The 20694-nt window shown below is 47.9% G+C and overlaps 1 protein-coding gene across 7 annotated transcripts; it reads left to right on the top strand.

Moving 5' to 3' along the window:
* The first annotated feature begins 798 nt into the window (after positions 1 to 798).
* TPRA1 (transmembrane protein adipocyte associated 1) lies at positions 799 to 20063 on the top strand. 7 transcript variants are annotated; one of them, XM_087743520.1, is made up of 13 exons: positions 900 to 1033; positions 5540 to 5742; positions 5881 to 6013; positions 6210 to 6257; positions 8528 to 8614; positions 10240 to 10312; positions 11340 to 11419; positions 12617 to 12727; positions 13152 to 13212; positions 14260 to 14362; positions 15009 to 15089; positions 16177 to 16412; positions 19930 to 20063. In XM_087743520.1, the coding sequence occupies exons 2-12, from the start codon at positions 5552 to 5554 to the stop codon at positions 16409 to 16411; spliced, it is 1203 nt and encodes a 400-aa protein (XP_087599646.1). In that variant the 5' UTR covers positions 900 to 1033; positions 5540 to 5551; the 3' UTR covers position 16412; positions 19930 to 20063. The 7 variants fall into 7 exon arrangements, with proteins under 7 accessions (XP_087599648.1, XP_087599650.1, XP_087599645.1 ...); XM_087743521.1 differs by lacking the exon at positions 19930 to 20063 and adding an exon at positions 16539 to 19083; XM_087743522.1 differs by lacking the exon at positions 19930 to 20063 and having other exon boundaries at positions 799 to 1033; positions 16177 to 19083.
* The last annotated feature ends 631 nt before the right edge of the window (positions 20064 to 20694 follow it).

Genomic DNA, 20694 nt, shown 5'->3' on the forward strand with positions numbered 1-20694 from the left:
GATCGCGCGTCCGCGGAGGGGTGCGGCGCTGGGCTGTGCGGGCTGGCCTGGAGGACGGGATCGGGCTGTAAGAGAGGGCCTGCACCTTACGGGCAGCACCCAACGCCGCCCGCCTGCGGCGAGGACGGGCTTCGGCTCGGGCAGGCCCGGGGGTCACTGCCCTGCCCGCTCCACGCCAAGGGGTGCTGGTTGACAACCGGCTGAACGTGAGCCAGCACTGTGCCCAGGTGGCCAAGAGGGCCAGTGGCATCCTGGCTTGTGTCAGGAACAGCGTGGCCAGCAGGAGCAGGGCAGGGATCGTCCCCCTGTGCTGGGCACTGGTGAGGCCGCCCCTCGAATGCTGTGCTCAGCGCTGGGCCCCTCACCCCAAGGCGGCCATGGAGGGGCTGGAGCGTGGCCAGAGCAGGGCAGCGAGGCTGGGGCAGGGGCTGGAGCCCAAGGCTGGGGAGGAGCGGCTGGGGGAGCTGGGGGGGCTCAGCCTGGAGAAGAGGAGGCTGAGGGGAGCCCTCATCGCTCTCTGCAACTGCCTGAAAGGAGGCTGGAGCCGGGGGGGGTCGGTCTCTTCTCCCCAGGAACAAGCGATGGGACGAGAGGGAACGGCCTCAAGCTGCGCCAGGGGAGGGTTAGGTTGGATATCAGGAAAAACTTCTCCCCCGACAGGGCAGTCAGGCACTGGACCAGGCTCCTTTAAAGCGGGGCCGGCCCGCGCCCCGAGTCCCGCCTCCCGCCCCTTCCCATTGGCTTGCGCCGCTATTTCTTGTGGCCTCGCTGACAGCCTCTCTCTGCGCTGCTCTCTGATTGGCCCGAGCGGCACCGCTCTCGGGGACCCTCTCTCAATAGCGCCACCAGGCCCCCTCGAAAAGGCGTCGGTCCCTCGGCTCTGGCGGCGCAGCGCTCTTCTGGTGCTGCTCTTCAGCGACGCTCCCTGGCTGAGGGGAGCGGCGGGGCCGGGGCCTGGGATGGCGGGGCTGGGCCCCCGCCGGTGAGCGCCGTCGCCGGGGAGGCAGGGCCGGGCGGGCCGGGCCCGCGGCGGGTAGGAGCGGGGCCGGCGGGGGACTTGCGGGGAGGGGGGGCTTAGGAGAGAGGGGCGGCGGGGCTTGCCCCGGCCGCAGGGCCTGGCTGCGGCGGGGGCCGCGGCCCTCTGAGGTGAGCGGCGGGGCGAGGCCCCGCGGGGTCGCCGGGCTCCGGGCGCGGTGAGGGGGGAGCCTGGAGGCGCCCGCCGGGCTCTGGCAGCCCGCGCCTCGCTGCCCAGCCGCCCGCCCTTTGCACACAGGGAGGCCGGCAGGAAAAAAGCTTCGCCCCTTGCCTGGCCCGTCGGCTGCGGTCCGCGTCGGCTCGGAGGTTCCCGGTGACCCGGGCGGACCCCGCTGCCGGCTGGGCTTCTGCCCTGCCCTTTGCAGGCCTCCTTTTGCAGCCGGGGAGCCCTCCTGTGGCCCCAGCGTCCGGAGGCACCTTTGCCTGGCATAGGGGGTAGAAAGTAACTCAAGATTTTCCCCAGCTCTCTGGTTCCTTTAGCAGCCCTTAAAACAGGCAGCGCTTCCTTGCCAGCATAGAGTGAAGTGGCCGCGTACTGCTGCTTTGCCTCACTTGCCGCCCTCTTGCTTGTTGTCTGTGCGCCTGCCTTCTAGAGGAAAAAAAACCGAAACCAAAACAAAACAGCAAAAAAACCTGAGGTTACTTATTTCTGAAAGACATCCCTGAACTGGGGATGCTCTTGTCTGATGGCTTTGGTTCATTGTCGATACTTCTGCTTTCGGTATTTTTCTTTGGCTGTTTTTAGCATTGCAGTTCCTTTCTTTTTCGGTTTAGTTCAGAACGAGATGTGAGAATGAAACGTGAAGAAAAGAGAGGTCCTTGGTCACTGGTGGAAAATCACAGCCTTGTGAGTTCCAGGGGCGAAATGCAAAATGCCACTGTGGTGATCAGGAGTGAGGTTTGAAGAGCCGTCTTAAAAAGGAAGAGAAGAAAAAACCTGTGGCTTTTATTTTTATTTTTTTTTTCTTTTTAAGCATTTAAGTTGTTGAAGTAACAGTTGTATTTACGCAGGCATCTGGACAGTGCAGTTTTTTCTTGCACAAACACAGTGTTTTAAGGAGCAATCTTAACCCTAGCATGACCTGTACTTGCAAGATTTTTCTGGTACTGTTTTCAGAAAGGAGGAAAACCTTCATTTTTTTATTAGAGCTGAAACTCTGCTTGTGTATGATTCACCTTTATGTGGTTGGGCTTTGAGAGAACAGAGAATTGCCAGTGATTTGTGCCCCGAATTTCACTGGGCTCTGATACGGTTATGGTGCCATGAATCAAGAAACAACACCCCCTCGGTGAGAGGGGATCACTTTCCCTGAAGGTGCAGCTGAGCCTTCCCCTGCACTCTGCCACAGCAACCTGCGAGTCCTGTGGATGTGCTTGATCTGGATGCAACTTGGGAGTCCGGTGCCTGGACAGAGGAATAGACCTCAGCCAAGTCAGGCTGACTTCAGCTGTAGTGTAGCAAACTGTTTTATTTTGTTTTCTGGTGTATGGTAAATAGAGCTGCCTGCTAGAAGAAAAAGGGAGACCGGGACTGCGGCACTGGTTTCCTCTGATGTGGCTACGGGGTGATTTTACCCGCATGGAGTAGGTTGGGCTGGCTGAAGCGAATGGCCCCGTGGAGGCGGGGTGTGGTGAGCGATCTCTTAGATGTGCTCAGCTGACTGGATTTATTTTGGACTAGACAGGGCAAGGGTTTGGACAGTATGCTGTAAGGAGCAGTGTTGCTGGAGATGAGGAAGCCTAGCCGGATCCTTGCCATCAGGTCCTGGTCCTGTTGCCACGGAATTTTTGCTAGTGATTTTGACAGGAACGGGACAGTTTTCCACATCCTTGCTGTAGGCCTTAGTTATTAGAAAAGCATGGGGATCGTGCTGTCTGGCTGATGGCTTTGGTTGCCTTTTCTTATCGTGTTGGATGTTCTGTTGCTCTGTCTTTGTGTATGCTCCGTCTTGGAAGGAAGAATAGGATACTAATACCAGGCCGTAGCGAGCAGCCTGGCTGAGAGGTAAGCTTGATTCTGCTTTGCCCTTTGAAAACTCGTGACTGGAGCTCTGCTACGTGTGGCCAACTCCTCTCCTTATCAGCAGCTCGCTGCTGTTGTGTGATAGTGGTGGCTTCTAGGGAAAAAGAATGGAGTCTGTTTGTTCTTCTTATGAGAAAGATGTTTTTCCCATGTAATTCTTTCACAGCTTTATACTTGAGCTCTTGTCAGTGTGACAGGCAGATCGAATTCTTTATCCCAGAAGAGATATTAGGAGGTTGTGATGGTTCGTAGTTGATGATGTTATTCTGCCTATGCTCTGTGAGGTTTTTTCTCTACTCTTCCCCAGCTTTTTTTAAAAATTAGGTAGAATTTTTTCTATATTGGCAAATGTGAACATACTTGTCCTTGCTGCTGCTGAGATGCAGTGGTGTTTCAGAGGCTGAGAATGGAGCAAACTTATTAACAGAAAATCATTCTCAACGGTGTCAATTCAGAGAAGTGAGAAGCTGGAGGGAAGAGAGATAAGTCTGGGTTATGAAGGTTGTTTGCAGGAATCTCTACTAGAACTAGGATTTTTTGGCATGGATTTTGCCATCTCAGCACAAAGTTGATCTTTCCAGGTCTGCATGTGTTTATTTAACGTGACGTCCCTTGGGCAGCACAGCGTACGGCAGTCGCAAAAGAAAAATCCCAGCTCAGCGAGTACCTGTCAGCGTGGATGAATTAGGGGGGGGTTGTTAGCTGAGGGTGTTGGCTCTTACCCTCTCAGCCTCTTGACGCGAAAGAAGAGCCTGTGGCTGACAGTCTCGCGCAGTTTGTGGGGAAGGTGCTACCGAACTCTAAAAGCTCAACAGATGACACAGGGCTGTGCTGATTCTTTCCAACTTGTGAGTCACCCAGAACCTCGCAAGGAAAATACCTTGAGTCCTGTCAGGGAGGCTGGCAGCTTTTGCCATGCCAGCCAGGGCTAAAGTCAAACAGGCAGATTTTTTTTGTGTGAATCCTGGATTGACTATATCACACAGACTGCTAGAGCACTGTCTCTGGTGATGTGCATCTTTAAGATGCCAGTTGATAAGACACTTTTGTTTTGAATCTGTGTGTTGTCTGTGATGACTTCTTTGGGGAATGCCAGGAGAGATGGTAGGACCTTGTGTGTGTTTGCATTCAGCTTGTAGCTAGTCAGGTGCCTTAAGTGGTGAGAGTTGCTGTTTTAGGGTGGGAAGAGGAGAGGATTTGCACAAGGTGAAACATCAAATCAGGAGCAGGCTTAGTAAGATAAATCAGGTCAAAACTCTAGTATATATTAAATCCTGATCTAAAGTACTGTGTGCCATAGTTCACTTAAGCTTCCAAGGTGATCGTAGAACCAACAGAGGGATAAACTGCTGCTGTTTCTGCCAAAGCCGTCAGCACGGGCACGAAGCACGTGGAGTTTTATGGATGGCAGAGCAGAGTTTCCTTTTAACTTCTGGAGGGCCAGTTAATTTCACAGCAGTGTAGGGCCTGGGGGATGGACAGATGGTGGAAAAGGTGTGAATGTTCTCTCGGGGAAGGCAGTACAAAAAAGTTTCATCGGGGAATGGGAGGTTCTGTTTTGTCATCTTTCTGAGAGGCAGGAGAGGTATAAGTTAGAGCAGACAAAAGAGCTGAGCGCCATGACTCTTCTGGTTCTGACCATAGCTCTCTGCCACCTGAGAGTTTGACCTTAGGAAACCTATTAGACAGGACTGTGTCTGGTTCTGGATTTGTAAACTACCAGTGACGATGCTGATCTGTGTCCGAGAAGGACAATGCCATCGAGACTGGTGGATGTAAAGTAGCTGGAGAACTTTATGCTAACAGGGTTTTAGGTGCTGTATTTTCACAGTGTTACTGTTGTGCTTAAAATCAGAATAGTTCTGGTGTCTTGCAGAGGGTCAGAAGAAAAATGCTGAATCTTGGCTTTTGCCAGTGTTGGTTTTGGAAGATAAGAGTGTACAGTCCCTTTAGGTAAAAGTATGTGAGGCTTTCCCTGCTCTCAGACTGGGGGGTTGGTAACAGCAACAGGTTTTAGGCAGGGGCCTTCACGTTTTCTTTGCAATAGGTGAAACCAAATCATTGACTGTAACTAGAGCTAGAATGATAATTAATGTTCTGGTACAGCAGGGTTTCTGTCTCCATCTGATGATGCCATGTATTGCTGCTCAGTCTTGATTTCTTCTATGAATCTGCCAAAGCTCAAAAACCCACAAAGTTTAATCCAGCATAGTATCACACTGTTTTGAAGGCGCTTGTTACTCTGATACAAGATAGTGTTTTTGTTCTGTCCACCCTAATGGCTGTGTGCAGAGTAAGGGCAGGTGGCATTTCATTGTGTAATACCATCTTCAGATGATGGTAATTTGCTGTAACAAGCAGGAGGCAGTTGTGCAGGGGCCTAATGGCAGGGATGTGTTTTTTAGCTCTGACTCATAACTGATTTAATGTTGCTTTTTGTCTCTGCTGTGGTTGTCTTGTGCTGTGTTTGACCTGGACCAGAAGGAAGGCAGGATGTTCCAGTCCATGATGTCTGTGATGAGATTCTCTGTGTCTGACAACGTCACGCATTCGACTGCCCTGGTGACAGCACTGGATAACGTGACAACTTTGTCCCCGACAACAACGCAGGTGGTCAATGACACCAACATCACTGTGCCGCACAAGTGCCTGTTGTTGCTCTATGAGGACATTGGGAAGTCCAGGTGAGATGGAGGAAAGGGGACCACGGTCTGACCCTGGGCCGGGGGAAAGAGTTTGGTTGAGAAGGGACTGGGGCTGGTGCCTTCCCTTCTAGATGCTGAAGAACAGGAAAAAAAACCTGGTTTATTTACTTTTTGCAGAGTCCGCTACTGGGATCTTCTGCTCCTGGTTCCCAATGTGCTTTTCTTTATGTTTCTTCTCTGGAAGCTGCCCTCTGCCAGGGCCAAAATCCGGGTCACTTCCAGCCCAATCTTCACTACGTTCTACATACTAGTGAGTACCGCTCTGTGCTTTCGAACTGATGAGTGAGTGGTTTTTTATTACCGCTCATGAACAATATCACTGAACTAACGGAGAGAGAGCCTAGACCAGATCTCACAGGGATAAAATCTATTATTTTTAGTTGAAGGTGTACTACAAGAAGTAGACGCAGATTTTTTTTTCACTGTTTGAATTCTGCTTTTCACAGATTCTGGGACCATATCTGCTGGATTTGAATGGATTTTGTTCTCCTGTGGTGATTTTTTTTTTCTTTTCCCTTTTTCTTCCCTTGTTGCTTTGTTGTCTTGGAATCTAGTATCTTACACTTTCCTTGCGCAGTGCAGTAAGTAGCACGTGACACAAAATGAGCTTCTCACTGAGGTAGTGAAGGTGAAACACTGGAGAATAATTTGTGTTGAAAAGCTTGGTCATCTGCTGTAGAAAATGGTGATGTGACCGTGTTTTGCTTAGCCTGGGAATATAGAAACCCAACCCTGTTAGTTTCTTTCCCATCGTATCAAAGTGGCTGCTGACTTGATGATGTTCTTGATACTTCTTAAGGTGGAAACAGAATGTATAGGCAGTACAGTTACAGTTCTCAGACTTCTAAGGTCTTGTCTGTTCTCCTCTCCCCAGTTTAAAAAGGCAGAGGCAACTTTTGATCCCATTAAGGTAGTCTCTTTAGTAATCTCTGTACACTATACCTATGAACTGTGATACTGCTCACAGGGCATGGTAAATGCAGCTAAGGACCTGGCTGAATTTGTTTAAAAATATCATTCAGAAGCTTTATCTTAGGTGCTTTTTTGAGATCCTGGCTTGCCTCAGTGCGTAGCATCATGTGCTTGCTCTTCCTCGGTGAGATTAGTACAGGTTGTAGAAGTAAATGTGTGTTTGAATTGGTTTAGATGGCAGGCGTCCTTCTTTGGGCTGTGTATGGGTGCTGGCATGGCAAAACCCAGGAAGCATCGAAACCAAATCTGAGCTAGTAGCCTCAGCTGAATCTTTGGTGGGAAGTCTTGTTAGCTCTTTCAGGCCTGGAGGCTTGTGCACAGTTTTGGATAACCAGGTATACACACAAATGCTCCGAACTTTTAAAAATATTACCAGCCATTTCCAGTCTGGATTTAAATCTTCCTTTATGCTTCCAGTAATGCACATGACTCAGTAAGAAGTTCATGCCAAAGGCTTTGAAAAGCAAAACTCCTGAGAAACGAAAGGGAAGAAAAAAGTGAACTGACTTTATGCTGTTTACTTTCTCAAAATGAAATGAGAAGCAGAAAGTGATGAAACGGCCTTAGAGGAAAACGCTTTCACTCGTTTTGATCTTCTGGAGTGTGTTATTGGGAAATGAGGATGTAGTGTGTTCTGTGAGGATTTCCTTTGAAACAGCTGTTTGTCACGTCTTGAAGGAAAGCTTTCTTGTGGAGTCAGTGATTAAAGCTAAGTTAATAGATTGGGAAAAGTCTCTGTCTACTTAGAGAGGAAGCAAAAAGAGTGTTTTCCTCTCCAATGAGCTGTTGCTGCTCCAGAACACTGTTATCTTCAGGGGCCCTTCTTTTTTGTCGGTGTTTTGTCCCAGAGTTTTTGACCCCAGGAGGAATGTTGTAGTATTCTTCTTTCGTGCCATTTGCATCCCTTCTTTTTCTAAGGAGGAAACACTCATAGGTGGCTTATTGGTCATTTCCGTTCTTCAACCATCTTAGAATCAGCTTGAACTCTTTTCACTCTCTAACAGATTTAGCAGTCTCATACCTACATCGCTAGAATTAGCCCATGACTCGGAGAATTTTAGCTGGAAAAATCTGCTTTCTTAGAGGATAAGCCTGCACAGTGGAGGGCAGGTATATCCAGCTGAGCTCTTAATTGCATAGTATGGCTATGACAGCACAGGAGTTGGTAAATTGGCCTTGCTCAGCTCCATGCTGTCATGCTTGAATGGTACATGAGCTGACTTGGGTTATCTCTATGTTGCACTGTGCAGCAGGGTAAGATGTTTTAAAGCTGTTGGCTGCAGCTGACCTTTTTCCTCTCTATTCCTGAGCATTGCCGGTGTTGAGCGAGAGAACTGCAGATTTTAGTTTTATCGCAGATCTAAAGTGTGGTAGTTGGCATCGAGTGGCTTCTATTATCTGATGTGATCGGTTTATTCAGTCATACTGCGCACTTGATCTTGTAATTGGGAGGGATATGGTTTTTGTCTGTTTTTTCTCCTCCCCTGTCCCAGTGGACTGAAGGGTGGGAAGACTGGTTGCCTGTAAAGATACTGTTGTAAAGAGTGGATGAGACTTCTTCAGAGCTGTTTAATCTGACAGTTGAGGAAATTTGTTCCTTCCTAAATTCTAAGCCAGTACTCTTTCGTCTAACAGGCCTGAGGAATCTTCTTCGGCAAATTAGCTCTAGTCTGCTAGAGGCAATCCTTAGTAGGCTTGAAAGCTGACCTGGAAATGGTATTCCAAAAGTTTCTGGTCACTACTGCATATGTGCCTTTTGACATGAGCTCACTTCTGGTATCTTTCTGTGCAGGTATTTGTGGTGGCTTTAGTTGGTATTGCCCGTGCTGTTGTCTCCATGACTGTGAGTGCCTCTGATGCTGCCACAGTTGCTGATAAGGTAGGTACAGCGCTGATTTCAGAGGCTCTGCTTTGTGCAGTTCTGATCACAGCAATCTGCTACGGCTTCCCTTTTATGTGCATACAAGAATGTTGTTTTTTTGCAGTACTCATAGCTGTGTGTACTCTGGAATCCTGTTCTGATAGCTGTATCTAAATGATCACAACATCCAGGGCTGTAAAACAATGGACTTCCTAAAATAGATGCGCAAATAGTGGCAGCAAAACTTCCCTGTTGCAGGTGTGGAATGACTCTGCTTTGAAAGAGCTAAGCGTTCAGACACCTTTAGTGGATAGGCAAGACCTGGCCTTTGTTACTCTTGGAATATTTGAGTGGCTCTTTGAAAAATATTTAATTATTTTGTATTGAAAGCAAACAAACCCAAATTACCTTTTGAGACTGACATCTGAAGGTCCTTGCAGCCGCTCTGAGCACAGGGTGAACCCTTAGCAAACAGGAAATAGCTTCGTGCGTGCTGTTCCGTTATAGTCATTTGACTTGCAGCAGAATATTACCTAAACCAAAAAGCTCTGTAACTCTTAAGGTCTTAGAGGACCAAGAGCCACCCACAGAGTACAGGTCTTCTGGCTTTATTCTCTGGGATCAGTGTGGTTCTTTTGCTTTTCCCTTTAACGTTACCTGTCAAAGCATTGTAATGCTCTGCTTGTTCTGAGTGGCTGGATGTTTGTAGCATTTTCATTCAGCTCTGTTGAATAGATGTAGGTCCAGGACTTGAATAATGGAGAAGAGGTGAGAAGGTGCTTTTCAGCTCTGTTGGTGTTACTGCTAAGCGCACCTTGCTGGGAAGTCATGCAGTAAGAGGGATACTCTGTCAGGTTTTCCTGTAAACACATGTTCTATCCTATTATGCTTATTTTTTTTCACATATACACACGCACTGTGTATTTTCTGAGATTAGAAATGCCTCATCAAATGCCTCTCAAAATATTGTGTCTCTTCAAGAGGGAGTGCCATTCAGTATTCAGAGGAAAAGGATTAATAAGCCAGAACCTGGGTTCTTGTTCTAGGTTTGGCGCTGATTTATTGCATGACTACCTGGAAAGTTGCCTCACCTGCTGGTTTTTTGGTCTTGTTTCACCAAATAAGACATGGGAATGAAAATGACAAGCTGGAAGTGGGAGGGCTTTAGAGTTGAATATGCTTTAGATTTAGGGACCAGTAGCTTTGGAGGAGTGCAGAATACTGAGTTTGTTCAGTCATAACTGTACTGCAGAATCCAGTGCTTTAAGAACTGGCCATGTTTAATAGTATACCTTTGAGGGCATCGCGGGTTTGTGCTCCTTGGGAGTACAGCAGAAAGAACACATCCGAGAGAAGTGACAGATCCTCAGGTGTGGTGAACCGTGGCCACTTCCTCTCTCCGTAGGCACGCTATTTGCTCTCTCCCACACAACTGCTCTGTTTCACAGATATGGACGGGGCTTGGAACAAACATGTAATTAGTATCCCTACAAAGCATGAGGAAGGTTTGTGGAAATGACCTGCTCCATTCAGAGGCTGCCATCCCCTGGAGCAGAGAGAGTTTTGCTTTATTAACTTTATTAACTTACAACTGGTTCCTGGCTCTGTCTAATCATGTTTGTCTGGTTTCTGTTATCCCTCAGATCCTGTGGGAGATCACAAGGTTCTTCCTTCTGGCGATTGAACTGAGTGTGGTGATTCTAGGCCTTGCCTTTGGTACGTGTCAGGAGGTTTTTGAGTGCTTTCAACGTTTCCTATTCCCTTTCTTTCCACAGAGGCTGCATCTGTAAGTTTGTGGAGATGCCGATTCTATAAAGTGAAGGAGCTCTAGAATAAAGACAAAGGACAGATTGGGTAGTTTTAGTTAGAAATGGCTGAAAGGCTGATTATATTTACAGATCTATGGCTTGTGCAATTTCAGGGTTTATATGTGCTTTTTGTCCTGCATGCATGTGGTTAAGGAGCGTACAACTTAGGTGAAGGTGACTTATGCAAAGATCAACAGTCTGATCTTTGCTTCAACCCCATTTTATTTAAGATGGTTCCTTTGAGGGTCCTTTTGTCCCCTCCTTGGCTGGTCTGATTCCGTCCTGGCTTCATTCAGATGCTGTAGCTGTACCTGCAATCTGTAACTCTACTTTTTTCAGTTGTACAAGTGAAAACGCTGTTTGGAGCACCTTTTCCTGTGGATCAGAGGTAGAGGGGAGGGCTTGGTAGGTGTCACTGTTGTGTCTGCCAGTGGGACATCTGAGCACTACGTCTTTCATCTTTTGAGGACTCAGAATAATTTAGGTTGGAAGGAGCTTTTGGAGATTGTCTGCTCCAGCATATTCCAGTGCAGATTTCTCTAAATTATGCGAGCTCTTCTCCCCTGCTCTAACCCAGTCTCCCATCAACTTTTTTTTCCTGAGAAGAAACTTTACAACATCTCAGTGTACAAGATACTGGAGTCATTCCTGACTTTTTTTTTTGTAACCCCAGTGGAAGGACTTAGTTGCTGTCTCTATGTTAGTGTGGGCAGCAAGAAAGCAAGTTAAAACCTGTTGTTTTGTAAGTACTATTTTGTCTGTGAAAGGCTCAACTCTTTAAACAGGGAAGCGGTTTGCAGCAGTTAAGTGAGATTTAACCTTCCCTTGAAGGCTTCTGGAAATACAAATATTCTGCTGTATTGGTTTTGGAGAGAATTGATTTTTACCAAGGCTGGCATCACATCCTGAGTCACTTCTGTATTCCTTAATTCCAGGTCACCTGGAGAGCAAGTCAAGTGTGAAACGTGTTCTGGCAATCACTACAGTTCTGTCTCTGGCATATTCTGTCACCCAGGTGAGTACGTTGGAGCAGAAGGATTAGTCTTTGCAAAAGAGGGGACTTTGTCTGGAGTTGGGCAGTTAGGTGTGGGACTTCTGTCTGGAAAGTGGCAGCTTTGCTCTTTGGATGAGGTTTTGGGGGAAGACTGGATGCTTCTGGCAATGTGTGAGAATCCCCAGAGCATACACCAGACTGTATCTCCTTTTCCCCTTTATGGCATGAAAGGCTCAGCCAAGGTGAAGAAATGAGGTGAGGTTTAAATGGATTGCTTTGTTTAGTGAATCTTGGAACAGGAGTAAGAGGTTTTTCATACTTGAGCCACAAGTTCTGAATCTAGCCTCAAGTGACATGAAAAGTAGATGGAGAGACCTGAGGTTGTGCTTGCCAGATAAGGGCAGTGCAGTGGGCCTCTTGTCTCCTGACTCTTTGAGAGCTGAGAGCTCTTGCTTCCCTTCAAACTAGCAGCTGGCTCGCTAGCTCAGTTTATTAGCTGTGTCTCCATCTCTCTGAACAATGCACTATGTGTCTGGGTTTATTCTTCTCCTCGGTATGTAAGTGGTCAGCCCTGTGTCTCTATACTTGGGGAAGCGCCAGAATAACACACAGATCTTTGTTCTGTGACCAGGCTCTTGCTCGTGGAGGCAGCGAGCTGGTGATTACCACATGATAAAGCTGGAGGAGCCTCATTAAATACCAAGTGTTTGAGCTATATCTGGGTTCAGTAGCGCTTACAAGCACTTTTCTCTCTCCACTGTCTGTAAGGTAGCTTCTGTTCATACCGTTTTTCAGGAATTCAAGTGAATAGGACGGCGTCCTTTCCCAACTCTTGCACAAGTGTGAGCTTTTATATTCTGGATGTTTCAGCAGGAGAGGTCTACTTTAGAGATGGAAGTAGACCGAGAGCTCCATTTCAAACAGACAGCTGCTTGCATTCCCTATCCCTTCATGCAGTCTCTCTTCCGGAATGTCGTTGGTGCCGGTTTCCTTCAGATGCAGATTCCTGCCACTTTTTTCCCCTCGTTTCTTGTCTTCAGTTTCTTCCTCTTTTTCTGTGTGGGCTTAACTTGGTCGAAGCAGAGCAATGGTTGGGTCTGAGGTGGCAGGGACAACGGTTGTCTGAACTTCTTTAAACACAGTCTCCCTTGTCCGGACACCGAGTCTAGTGAGGATGCTGCCTAGAACAGAATCACGTTGGTGCCACTTCTTTCCTAGGGTACCCTGGAAATCCTGTACCCTGATGCCCACCTCTCAGCAGAAGACTTCAACATCTATGGCCATGGAGGGAGACACTTTTGGCTTGCCAGCTCCTGTTTCTTCTTTCTGGTAAGTACTGGGCATATGTTATGCACTCTGATAGCTTCTTTGTATTTTCTAAATAGGGCAAGGAGGATGATTTGTGTATGATAAGGCCCTAGTCCCCCTCCTGCCTGATACAGTGCGGCATTGGTGCTTCTCGTGTGGCGGGGAAGCTGAAGCAATAAAGATGTGGTGGGAGCAGTGTAAGCTGTGGCAGCTGAATTCCAGCTGATCTCAGGTGTCCTTCACTCCCTTGCTTCTCAGTGACCAGCCTCTTTGTGCTGGGGGGGGTGAGGTGGGGCCTTCACATCTGCACCGGGTTTAATGTCAGGGGTCTGTGCCCCTGTCCCGAGACACCTAGGGAGCGTGTGACACCACACACCATCCCTGCAAAGATTGTCGAGTTCAGTTGCCAAGCAGCCGTGGAACAGTTAGTTCTTTGTCTCAACAGGTCTATTCCTTGGTGGTGATTCTTCCAAAAACTCCTCTGAAAGACCGGATTTCTTTGCCCTGTAAGTGACTGTAGCGTGTTCCGTAGTATAGATGGAGATGGCGCCAGGATAAAACACAGATGGGAGTAAGAAGTTCCTGTATCTGGTTGCGCTGCAGATACATCCCACTGTCCTGGGGTACAGTTACAGGGCAAAGGACTGATTAGTTATCCCTGGAAAAAGAGTATGTTGTGCCTTTTGGAGAGCAGAAATAAGAGCAATTACATTGCTACTTCAGTAGCTAAACAATTACATTAAGAAAACAAGATTTACTGCTGAGTTAATGGTACAGATGTAATGTAAATATATAATCTTTAGAGAGCCGTAAGAAATGGCTTAACAATAACTTCCTTTGAAATGCATGTATGATGTCGAAGCGTACATGCTGGTTGGCCCCTGGGAAAGAAAGGCTAATTGGGAGCTGCTTCATAATTTTTATCTGGGCACTTACTTTATTAAGATGCTCCTCTGTTTTTTCTTTGTTGCAGAATATCTGCAGCTCTTGAATAGGGAGGGAAGCTGTTATTAAGATGTTTGCGTTGGGCTGTTCTCTCTCTAAGTGGTGTTGGCATCTCTGTGGGTACCCTGAGGGAGTGGGTATGTGTGGCACGTGCCACACACTGGTGGGCCTGGGCCTGATCCGCCTGGTGTCCAGCATACCCTGCTGCTCCTGTCCAGGTCTCCCGAGCACTTTTGTTAGTGCTGTACATCGGAAGGGCACAGATTCTGGTTCCGTTGTGGGGGTTTTGTTTGTTTTTCTCACGTTCAGTTATGTGACTGACACTGGTTCCAGGTGCTTGCCTATAAAATCTTTGCATGTGTTGCCATGACCATGTGTTTTCAAAACCCATCGTGTGTGTATACACGTGCAGGAGGGTATGGCTTGTCCACTGTGCCTCTGGCAATCCTGCCAGCATAGGACAGGAAAATGCAGTCTTAGTTCTTCAGTTCTTAAACAGACAAGATGGTGAGATGCTTCTGTTGGGTTTGCCATCTCCATCAAACAGCTTTGGACTGGGCTGGTGCTTATGAGGTTGAGCTTCATCTGTGTCCATATTTCTTCCACAGCCAGGAAGAGTTTTTATGTTTATGCTGGAATCCTGGCATTGCTGAACCTGGTGCAGGGCCTGGGCAGTGCCCTCCTCTGCGTGGATATCATAGAAGGACTGTGGTATGTATGCTGGGGGAGGAGGCCTGCAGCCCAGTTTCTCGTGTTGCGTTTGAGTGTCCTTCAACACTGCCTCTCCCAAGACAACAAACTTGTGGTGTGTTCCTAAGAAGGCACAAAGCTGTTGGTTCTGGTTTGTGCCAGAAGACCCCTGAGTGGTCAGGAAACTCACAGCGGGGAGGTCTGGGGAGCTGCATGCTCTGCAGTGGTCTTGAGGTGGGGAGTGAGAGTAATAGTTTGAATCCACTGATGCCTGGCCATTGGCTCATGTGTCATAGGTAATAAGGGAGGAAATAGGCTGTTGGCTAGAAATAGCATGGAGATACCCTTCTTCACGTCTGGAGTCTCATTCTGCAGGGATCAGTGTCGCTTCTGTGGGTCAAGATTGGGAGCACTGAGACTGTGCTCTTGGTCAGACCTTGGGTCCTGGCACGGTTCCCTCCAAGTGTCCAGGAGCAGTGACGCATGTTGATGGCCACGTCTGTTACTTTGCATCAGTTTCAGTTTGTTTAGCACAAGGCTTTTCTTGTCCTCTGCTTGGACACTCAGGAGAGGAATTGGATCATTCTGGGGCGGATGGGGCTGGTGTTACCCAGCTGTATTGTGCTCGAGTGCTGAATTCCTTCATGTTCCTTTTTGCCATTGACAGCTGTGTTGATGCTACCACGTTCCTCTACTTCAGCTTCTTTGCACCTCTCATCTATGTGGCATTCCTGAAAGGCTTCTTTGGGTGAGTAGCCAGGAACAGGAGTTTAGAGAGTATATATTGTCATTTAATTGTTTTGCACTCAAGTTCTCCCTGTCGGTAGAATAAAGGCAGGGACTAGAATGCCAGTTAGGGAACCAGTTTTTAATTTCTGGCCTTGAAGTTCTTCTTGTGTGACCCAGGGCTGCTCACTTCTGTCGAAGACTCCTTTGTATGCAAAGTAGAGCTGGTAGCTATATTCCTCTCAAACGTTTATGGGGATCACTTCTTCAGTGGCTGCATCCTGTTTAGTACAGGAAGTTTTTTCCACTGAAGTTGTTAACTGAATGGTTAGCGAGAGATTGAGTCCCGGAAGGTTAAATGGTCTCCTGGGTGGGTTTTGGGATAGGTTTGTAGAAAGGATTGAGGGGTTAGGTAACTTTCTGGCTGGGGACTCCTCTGCAACGGGCCCAAAAGTCCCCAGTTAAAAGCACTTGGGGGTGCCATTCCTGGGTCGGGGTTGCCGCCGTGTGGCCACTCAGAGGAGATGCAGCTTGGTAGGAAAACCTGAGTGTTTTAGTGTAGGCTTTAGCTTTTCTTGTCCATAAGCAAGAAACAGCAGGCTTTAAAATAACTAAGAACATGAAGTACTCATAAAATATCAAAATGTGCCTCTGCTGCCTTCTGAAATCAGAAGGGAACAGTGTCTGGAGTTAGAGATGGAAGCTGCTGATCTGCAAGTGTTTGTATTTTAGTTTTCCTGATGCGCACAGATGGAACTTGAGGTGGACTCCTGTCCTGTTGGTGCCAGTAACCAGGCTGCCGGGGAGTCCAGTGGTGTTTGGATGCCTTTGCCCTCAGTAATTCGGAACTCCCAAAGATGAGAACACCTTTCCCACACTAGAGTCAGGATTCTCTCGTTTTTATTTCTCTTTGGTCACTTAGTCCAAAGTTACATTTAGCATTAATTTACAGCAATTACTCTGCTAAGTGTATTTCAGGACTGAAAGCTCGTGTGAAGAGTTTTTAGGCTCTGAATACCCAATTTCTTAGTGCTGCTGAGTTTGTTAAGGATAAGTGGCTGTGACACTACATTGCTTAAACATGTATTTTAAATCTTTAATCACTCCAGGTCTGAACCGAAGATCCTTTTCTCATACAAATGTCAGGTGGATGAACCCGAGGACGTGGATGTGCACCTACCCCACCCTTATGCTGTTGCCAAGAAGGAGGGAATGGATTCCGGCTTCTACTCGAGCACGCAGATTGACACCACAGCCTACCTGGATGACGTGGCCTCTATGCCGTATCACGTGGGCAGCATCAACAGCATGGACAGTGACCGCTGGAAAGCCATCAATGCCTAAGGCAGGGCTACCCGCTTCACACGATGCCTCATTCTTTTCCTTCCAAACTCCCTGATACCACAGCTGTTAGGATATCCATTGGAAATCTGTCCTCGCCTATCTGCCATGGCTTTCCTCTCTTCCTTAGGATTTCCAAAACCTATTGTGGAATGAAGTTGGCAGCCCAAATCCTGTTGGAAAGAACATTTTCTGTCGCTACCTGAGAACAATGTAGAACAGTTTTTTGTCATAAACCTGTAAACACTGAACCTTCCTGATCCTCCATGTTCCAGATGTGAATATGCCAGAAGACAGGCCTGACCGGCACCTCTGCCTTTGCAATGACTGAAAGCACTTGTCTGCCAATTAGAGGAATGGCGTTTAGGGATGAGGGTGTTGATTTGACTGCTGTGTTGTACATACATAGAAAGAGTTTGGTGGTTGAAACCAAAGATGGTCTTCCTGGGCTTTTTCAAGCAGCATGGTTGCCTGGGTCTTGTTGTAATGCAACGGCATCGGTGGTGATAGCAGTGCTTGAAGAGGGAAGCTGGTCAGCTGGGCTCATCTCTGGTTTCAGCTAATGCTGATGCAAATAATGAGTTGCAGTTGCTAGGGGTTAAAAGGAGTGTTCTGAGTGTGTGGGAAGGAGAAGAGAGGTGTGAAGAGGAATGAACTGGTCTTTGTGCCCTGGGAGCATTTTGCAGGGCTAGTAGCTAGCGGCATGGACGTGAACTGACTGAACAATAGGGAGACAGAAGGACAGACAGTGCTGCTGTCTGAACTGAAGTAGCTGTGAAACAGTCTATGGAGGCTGTGCCACTGTGTGTCTGAACTCATGGGGAAATCTAAGTAACAACACTGAATCAGGGCTGAGTTTCAAGAATAAAACCTGTGAGGTAGGTGCATCTTCCATCTGCACCCTGCTTCGTGGCTCTGGCAGGGTCTTAGAGAGTGCTGTGAAGGAGGAAGCTGACTCTGCAGATGAAGGCTCCAAAGATGTTCAGGTGCTTGAGGCAGAGCAGAAGCCCATGATGAGCCTGAGCTGTCACCATTTAGTGACTGGAAACTCACAAGCACCGTAGGTGGGCTAGAATCAAGCTGGCCGCTGTTCTAAGTTGGAGGCAAGTGGGAGATGGATGTGTTTCTCTGGCAGTGTCCTTCTCTTATGTTGCAGTTAAGATCCCCAGACTTCTGTTGGTCTGAATAGGTTTTATGGCTCGATATGTTGAAAATACTTAGGTGCATGTGGAGCGTGGTTCATTTAAAGACTATCTGGAACTTCTTATTAACCTCTTCCGTGCCGGAAAAGGGACTACTGCTGTCTGAGCTGTCTAGCACGCAGTTTCAAGACATCGTGTTCCAATCCAGGGACCGTTCAGCTGCAAGCTGCATCAGGCTGGTTTCTGGGACATACTGTGCTCTCCAAGGATAACGAGGTGTATTCCTCTAGCTTTGGGGGTGCCTTCCTACCCGAGTCCTCCAGGTAGGTGGAGATCTGCTATAAGCAATAGCAAGTTTCCATTCGAGATGGTAGAAAGAGGGAATTTGAAATGTTTGAGGACTCTGTGAATCTCTTGCCCCAACTCACTGCTTTTCCTGAAGAACATCGAGGGAAGAGTTTCTGGGAAATCATCATGCAGGGTGCAGCGTGGAGGTGTTAGTTTGGATTGTGAGCAGGTAGGGGAAAGCATTTGCTACCAGGTGTTCCCACCATAGGGAAAGAAAGTTTGGGTAAGAACACGAAGTTCGTATTGGTTGCCAAAACTATGCAGGCCTTTTTGCTTATCTTTTTTGTTAATGAGCAATGCAGCCTCTCTGTTCTGCCTGTGGACTTTGCCCTGCAGGCCTCTAAGTAGCACTGGCACCTTGAAAACAAACAGCCCCCCCCCGCTTTTTATTTACTTTTGAGGAAAAAAGGCTTCTTTTTGTGCGTGAGGGCTGAATTGTCTCATGTAGGTCAACAAACAGCCTTTCACATTTCCCCTCCGTGCAGTGACTACATAAGGGCTGGAGAAGCAACTGGCCAAGCCAGCCCTTGCCGCGTTAGAGAAGCGTTCCACGCTCCTCCCGTCACTTGCTGTGAAGCGGCCTGAGCCACGCTTGCTTACTCTAGAAGAGATGAATGACGTGGTGCCTGAATTGCCCTGCTCCTGCTCCTAAAGCTGCTTACAACGCTGATCCCGAGCTGCTGTTAGAAAGCGTGGGGAAACCTGCAAAGCTCGCCTGGAGTTGGTGGGCCTTGGACAGAGCCGAGAGATATGAAGGTCTTAAAGCAGTTGAGAAATAAAGGAGCAACTGCTTTTCAGTCCCAAGGAGTATTTGCTGACTCTCAGCACCCTGCCTGAGAGGACTTATCTGCCCTCCTTGGTGATGTGAAGAGCAGGATACGAATTTGCCTTTTTATCAGCTGAATTCAGTGCTGAAGGATCACCTGCGCAGGTGGTCGACGTGTCCATCCTGTCCTTCGCTGGCAGGACTCCAGTATTTCTGGAGTGTCCCACGTTCTGCTGCTGAGGAGCTTCTGCGCTAGGTCATGGACTGACCTTCCTCCTGTTGTATTTTTATGTATATATAATGCTTTGGGCCATATTCAAAATGGTCCTTGAGCAGAAGTGTGTTATGTGGGGGGGGTAAAAAGAGAAAATATAGAATAAATGTATATTTTTGTTTGTAAAATAAAGAAATAAAATTAAGTTTGGCATAAATGGTCATACTTTCTTTCTCAAATCATCCATATTATGGAGAAAAAATAATTTTCAGATCTGTTTTTTAAATCCTTGAACACATATGGCAGATAATAATGGAATAACGTGATGTCCTTTTGTCAGAGATGGATTTTTCTTTCTTGGAAGGCTGTTACTAGGACAGCAGATGACTGTGCAGGGAGTGGACTCCAGGTCTAAATAACAGTCAGTGAAGCCGTTGACTCTTCTCTCGGTAACTAGATCTTGCTGTTCCTGGGCATGCCTTGCATCAGGGCCTTTGCCATAGGATATCTTTTACTGTTGCTTGGGAAAAGGCTGATGTGGAAGTTGGAATTGACTCTTGCTTGTCTCTTTTTCTGGGCTTTGAAATGAACCCTGTGTGTCAGGACTAACTTTCTGGCTGCAGGGAGGATGTGCTAGCTGCTGCGTAACAGCTCAGCGTGCTGGCGGTAGTCAGCACCCGTCAGGATGACTTGGGTGGGGGTGTACAGGCTGCGGAAGTGGGATGAGCTTCGTCTCTGCCTTGGGACTGGGTCATGCCCTTGTACAATAAAACCTTTCCGAGCTCCTTCCGGGCTCCCTGCAGAAAACTGGGGATTGCCCCAGGAGATGCTACTGCTGGAGTTAACTCTGAGATCCTGCGGAGGTGGAGAGGCGTTTAAATTGCTGTACAGCTCCTCCACCATTATCACGACTGCTTCCACATCGGTGTCCCACAGGCAGTGGGTCCTGCTGGGCACCCTTAGGCTCTTGGCGATCCCAGGAAGGCACGGCTGTAGGTGCGGTGTGCAGTTTGGTTTGCCTTTGCTCACTCTCCCTCCTGGATCTTTGCAGATGATGCCTGCCACCTGGCTGGAGTTACACCTGAAAAAGGCCTCAGGAAGGATGACAGGAATAACCAAAGTTAATGGCAAGACTTCTGGAGGAGTAATTACATGGTTGAGAGCTTGCCAGCCTGGAAGAGCAATGGCGCAGGTCAGTGAAACCTTGAGAGGACGGAAGAGGCAAATAAGGAATGACTGTTTGCGGGCTTTTTCAGTACAAAAGCTGGGTGCCATCAAATGAAGCAAGCAGGTGGCAGATGAGAAATGCGCAAGCGGCTGGTGAGAGCGTTCTGGGAGGAATCATGGTTTGACTTCAGCCAGACCTTTGCTCTTGCGCAGTGTTTCCGTACTGCAGTGCAAACAGCAGACGGTACCGCGATGCAGTGCCCTCGTCTTGAGAACTCGAGCGATGGGCTGAATCGTATGAAGTATTGCACAAATAACAAAAATATTCCCCGCTTCCAGGAACACGCCGTAGAAGAGGCCTGGATATCTTGGGGAGCAGAGACTCCTAGGTGCTCCCTTAAAGCTGGCCAGAGTCCCACTGCTGAGTCAAAGCCGCGCTTGCCACATTAACTGCAGTGAAGAATAAGCATTAAACAGTTAAAACTGTTCCGATGCGCTACTAAGGAGTAGATAAGTAGTGTGTCGATACTAAGGCTTCGTTAACTGTCTGGTTACAAATGCACGAAGTTGTCTAGGTCATCACGTGGCCTGTATTTCTGGGAATGCAGACACTTGGAAAAGAGCCTTCAAAGCTGCTGTTTCTCGGTCC

Source organism: Nipponia nippon, unplaced genomic scaffold, assembly GCF_047370975.1.
Source record: "Nipponia nippon isolate SJK-2023a ecotype South Korea unplaced genomic scaffold, ASM4737097v1 scaffold_9, whole genome shotgun sequence".
Lineage (NCBI taxonomy): Eukaryota > Metazoa > Chordata > Aves > Pelecaniformes > Threskiornithidae > Nipponia > Nipponia nippon.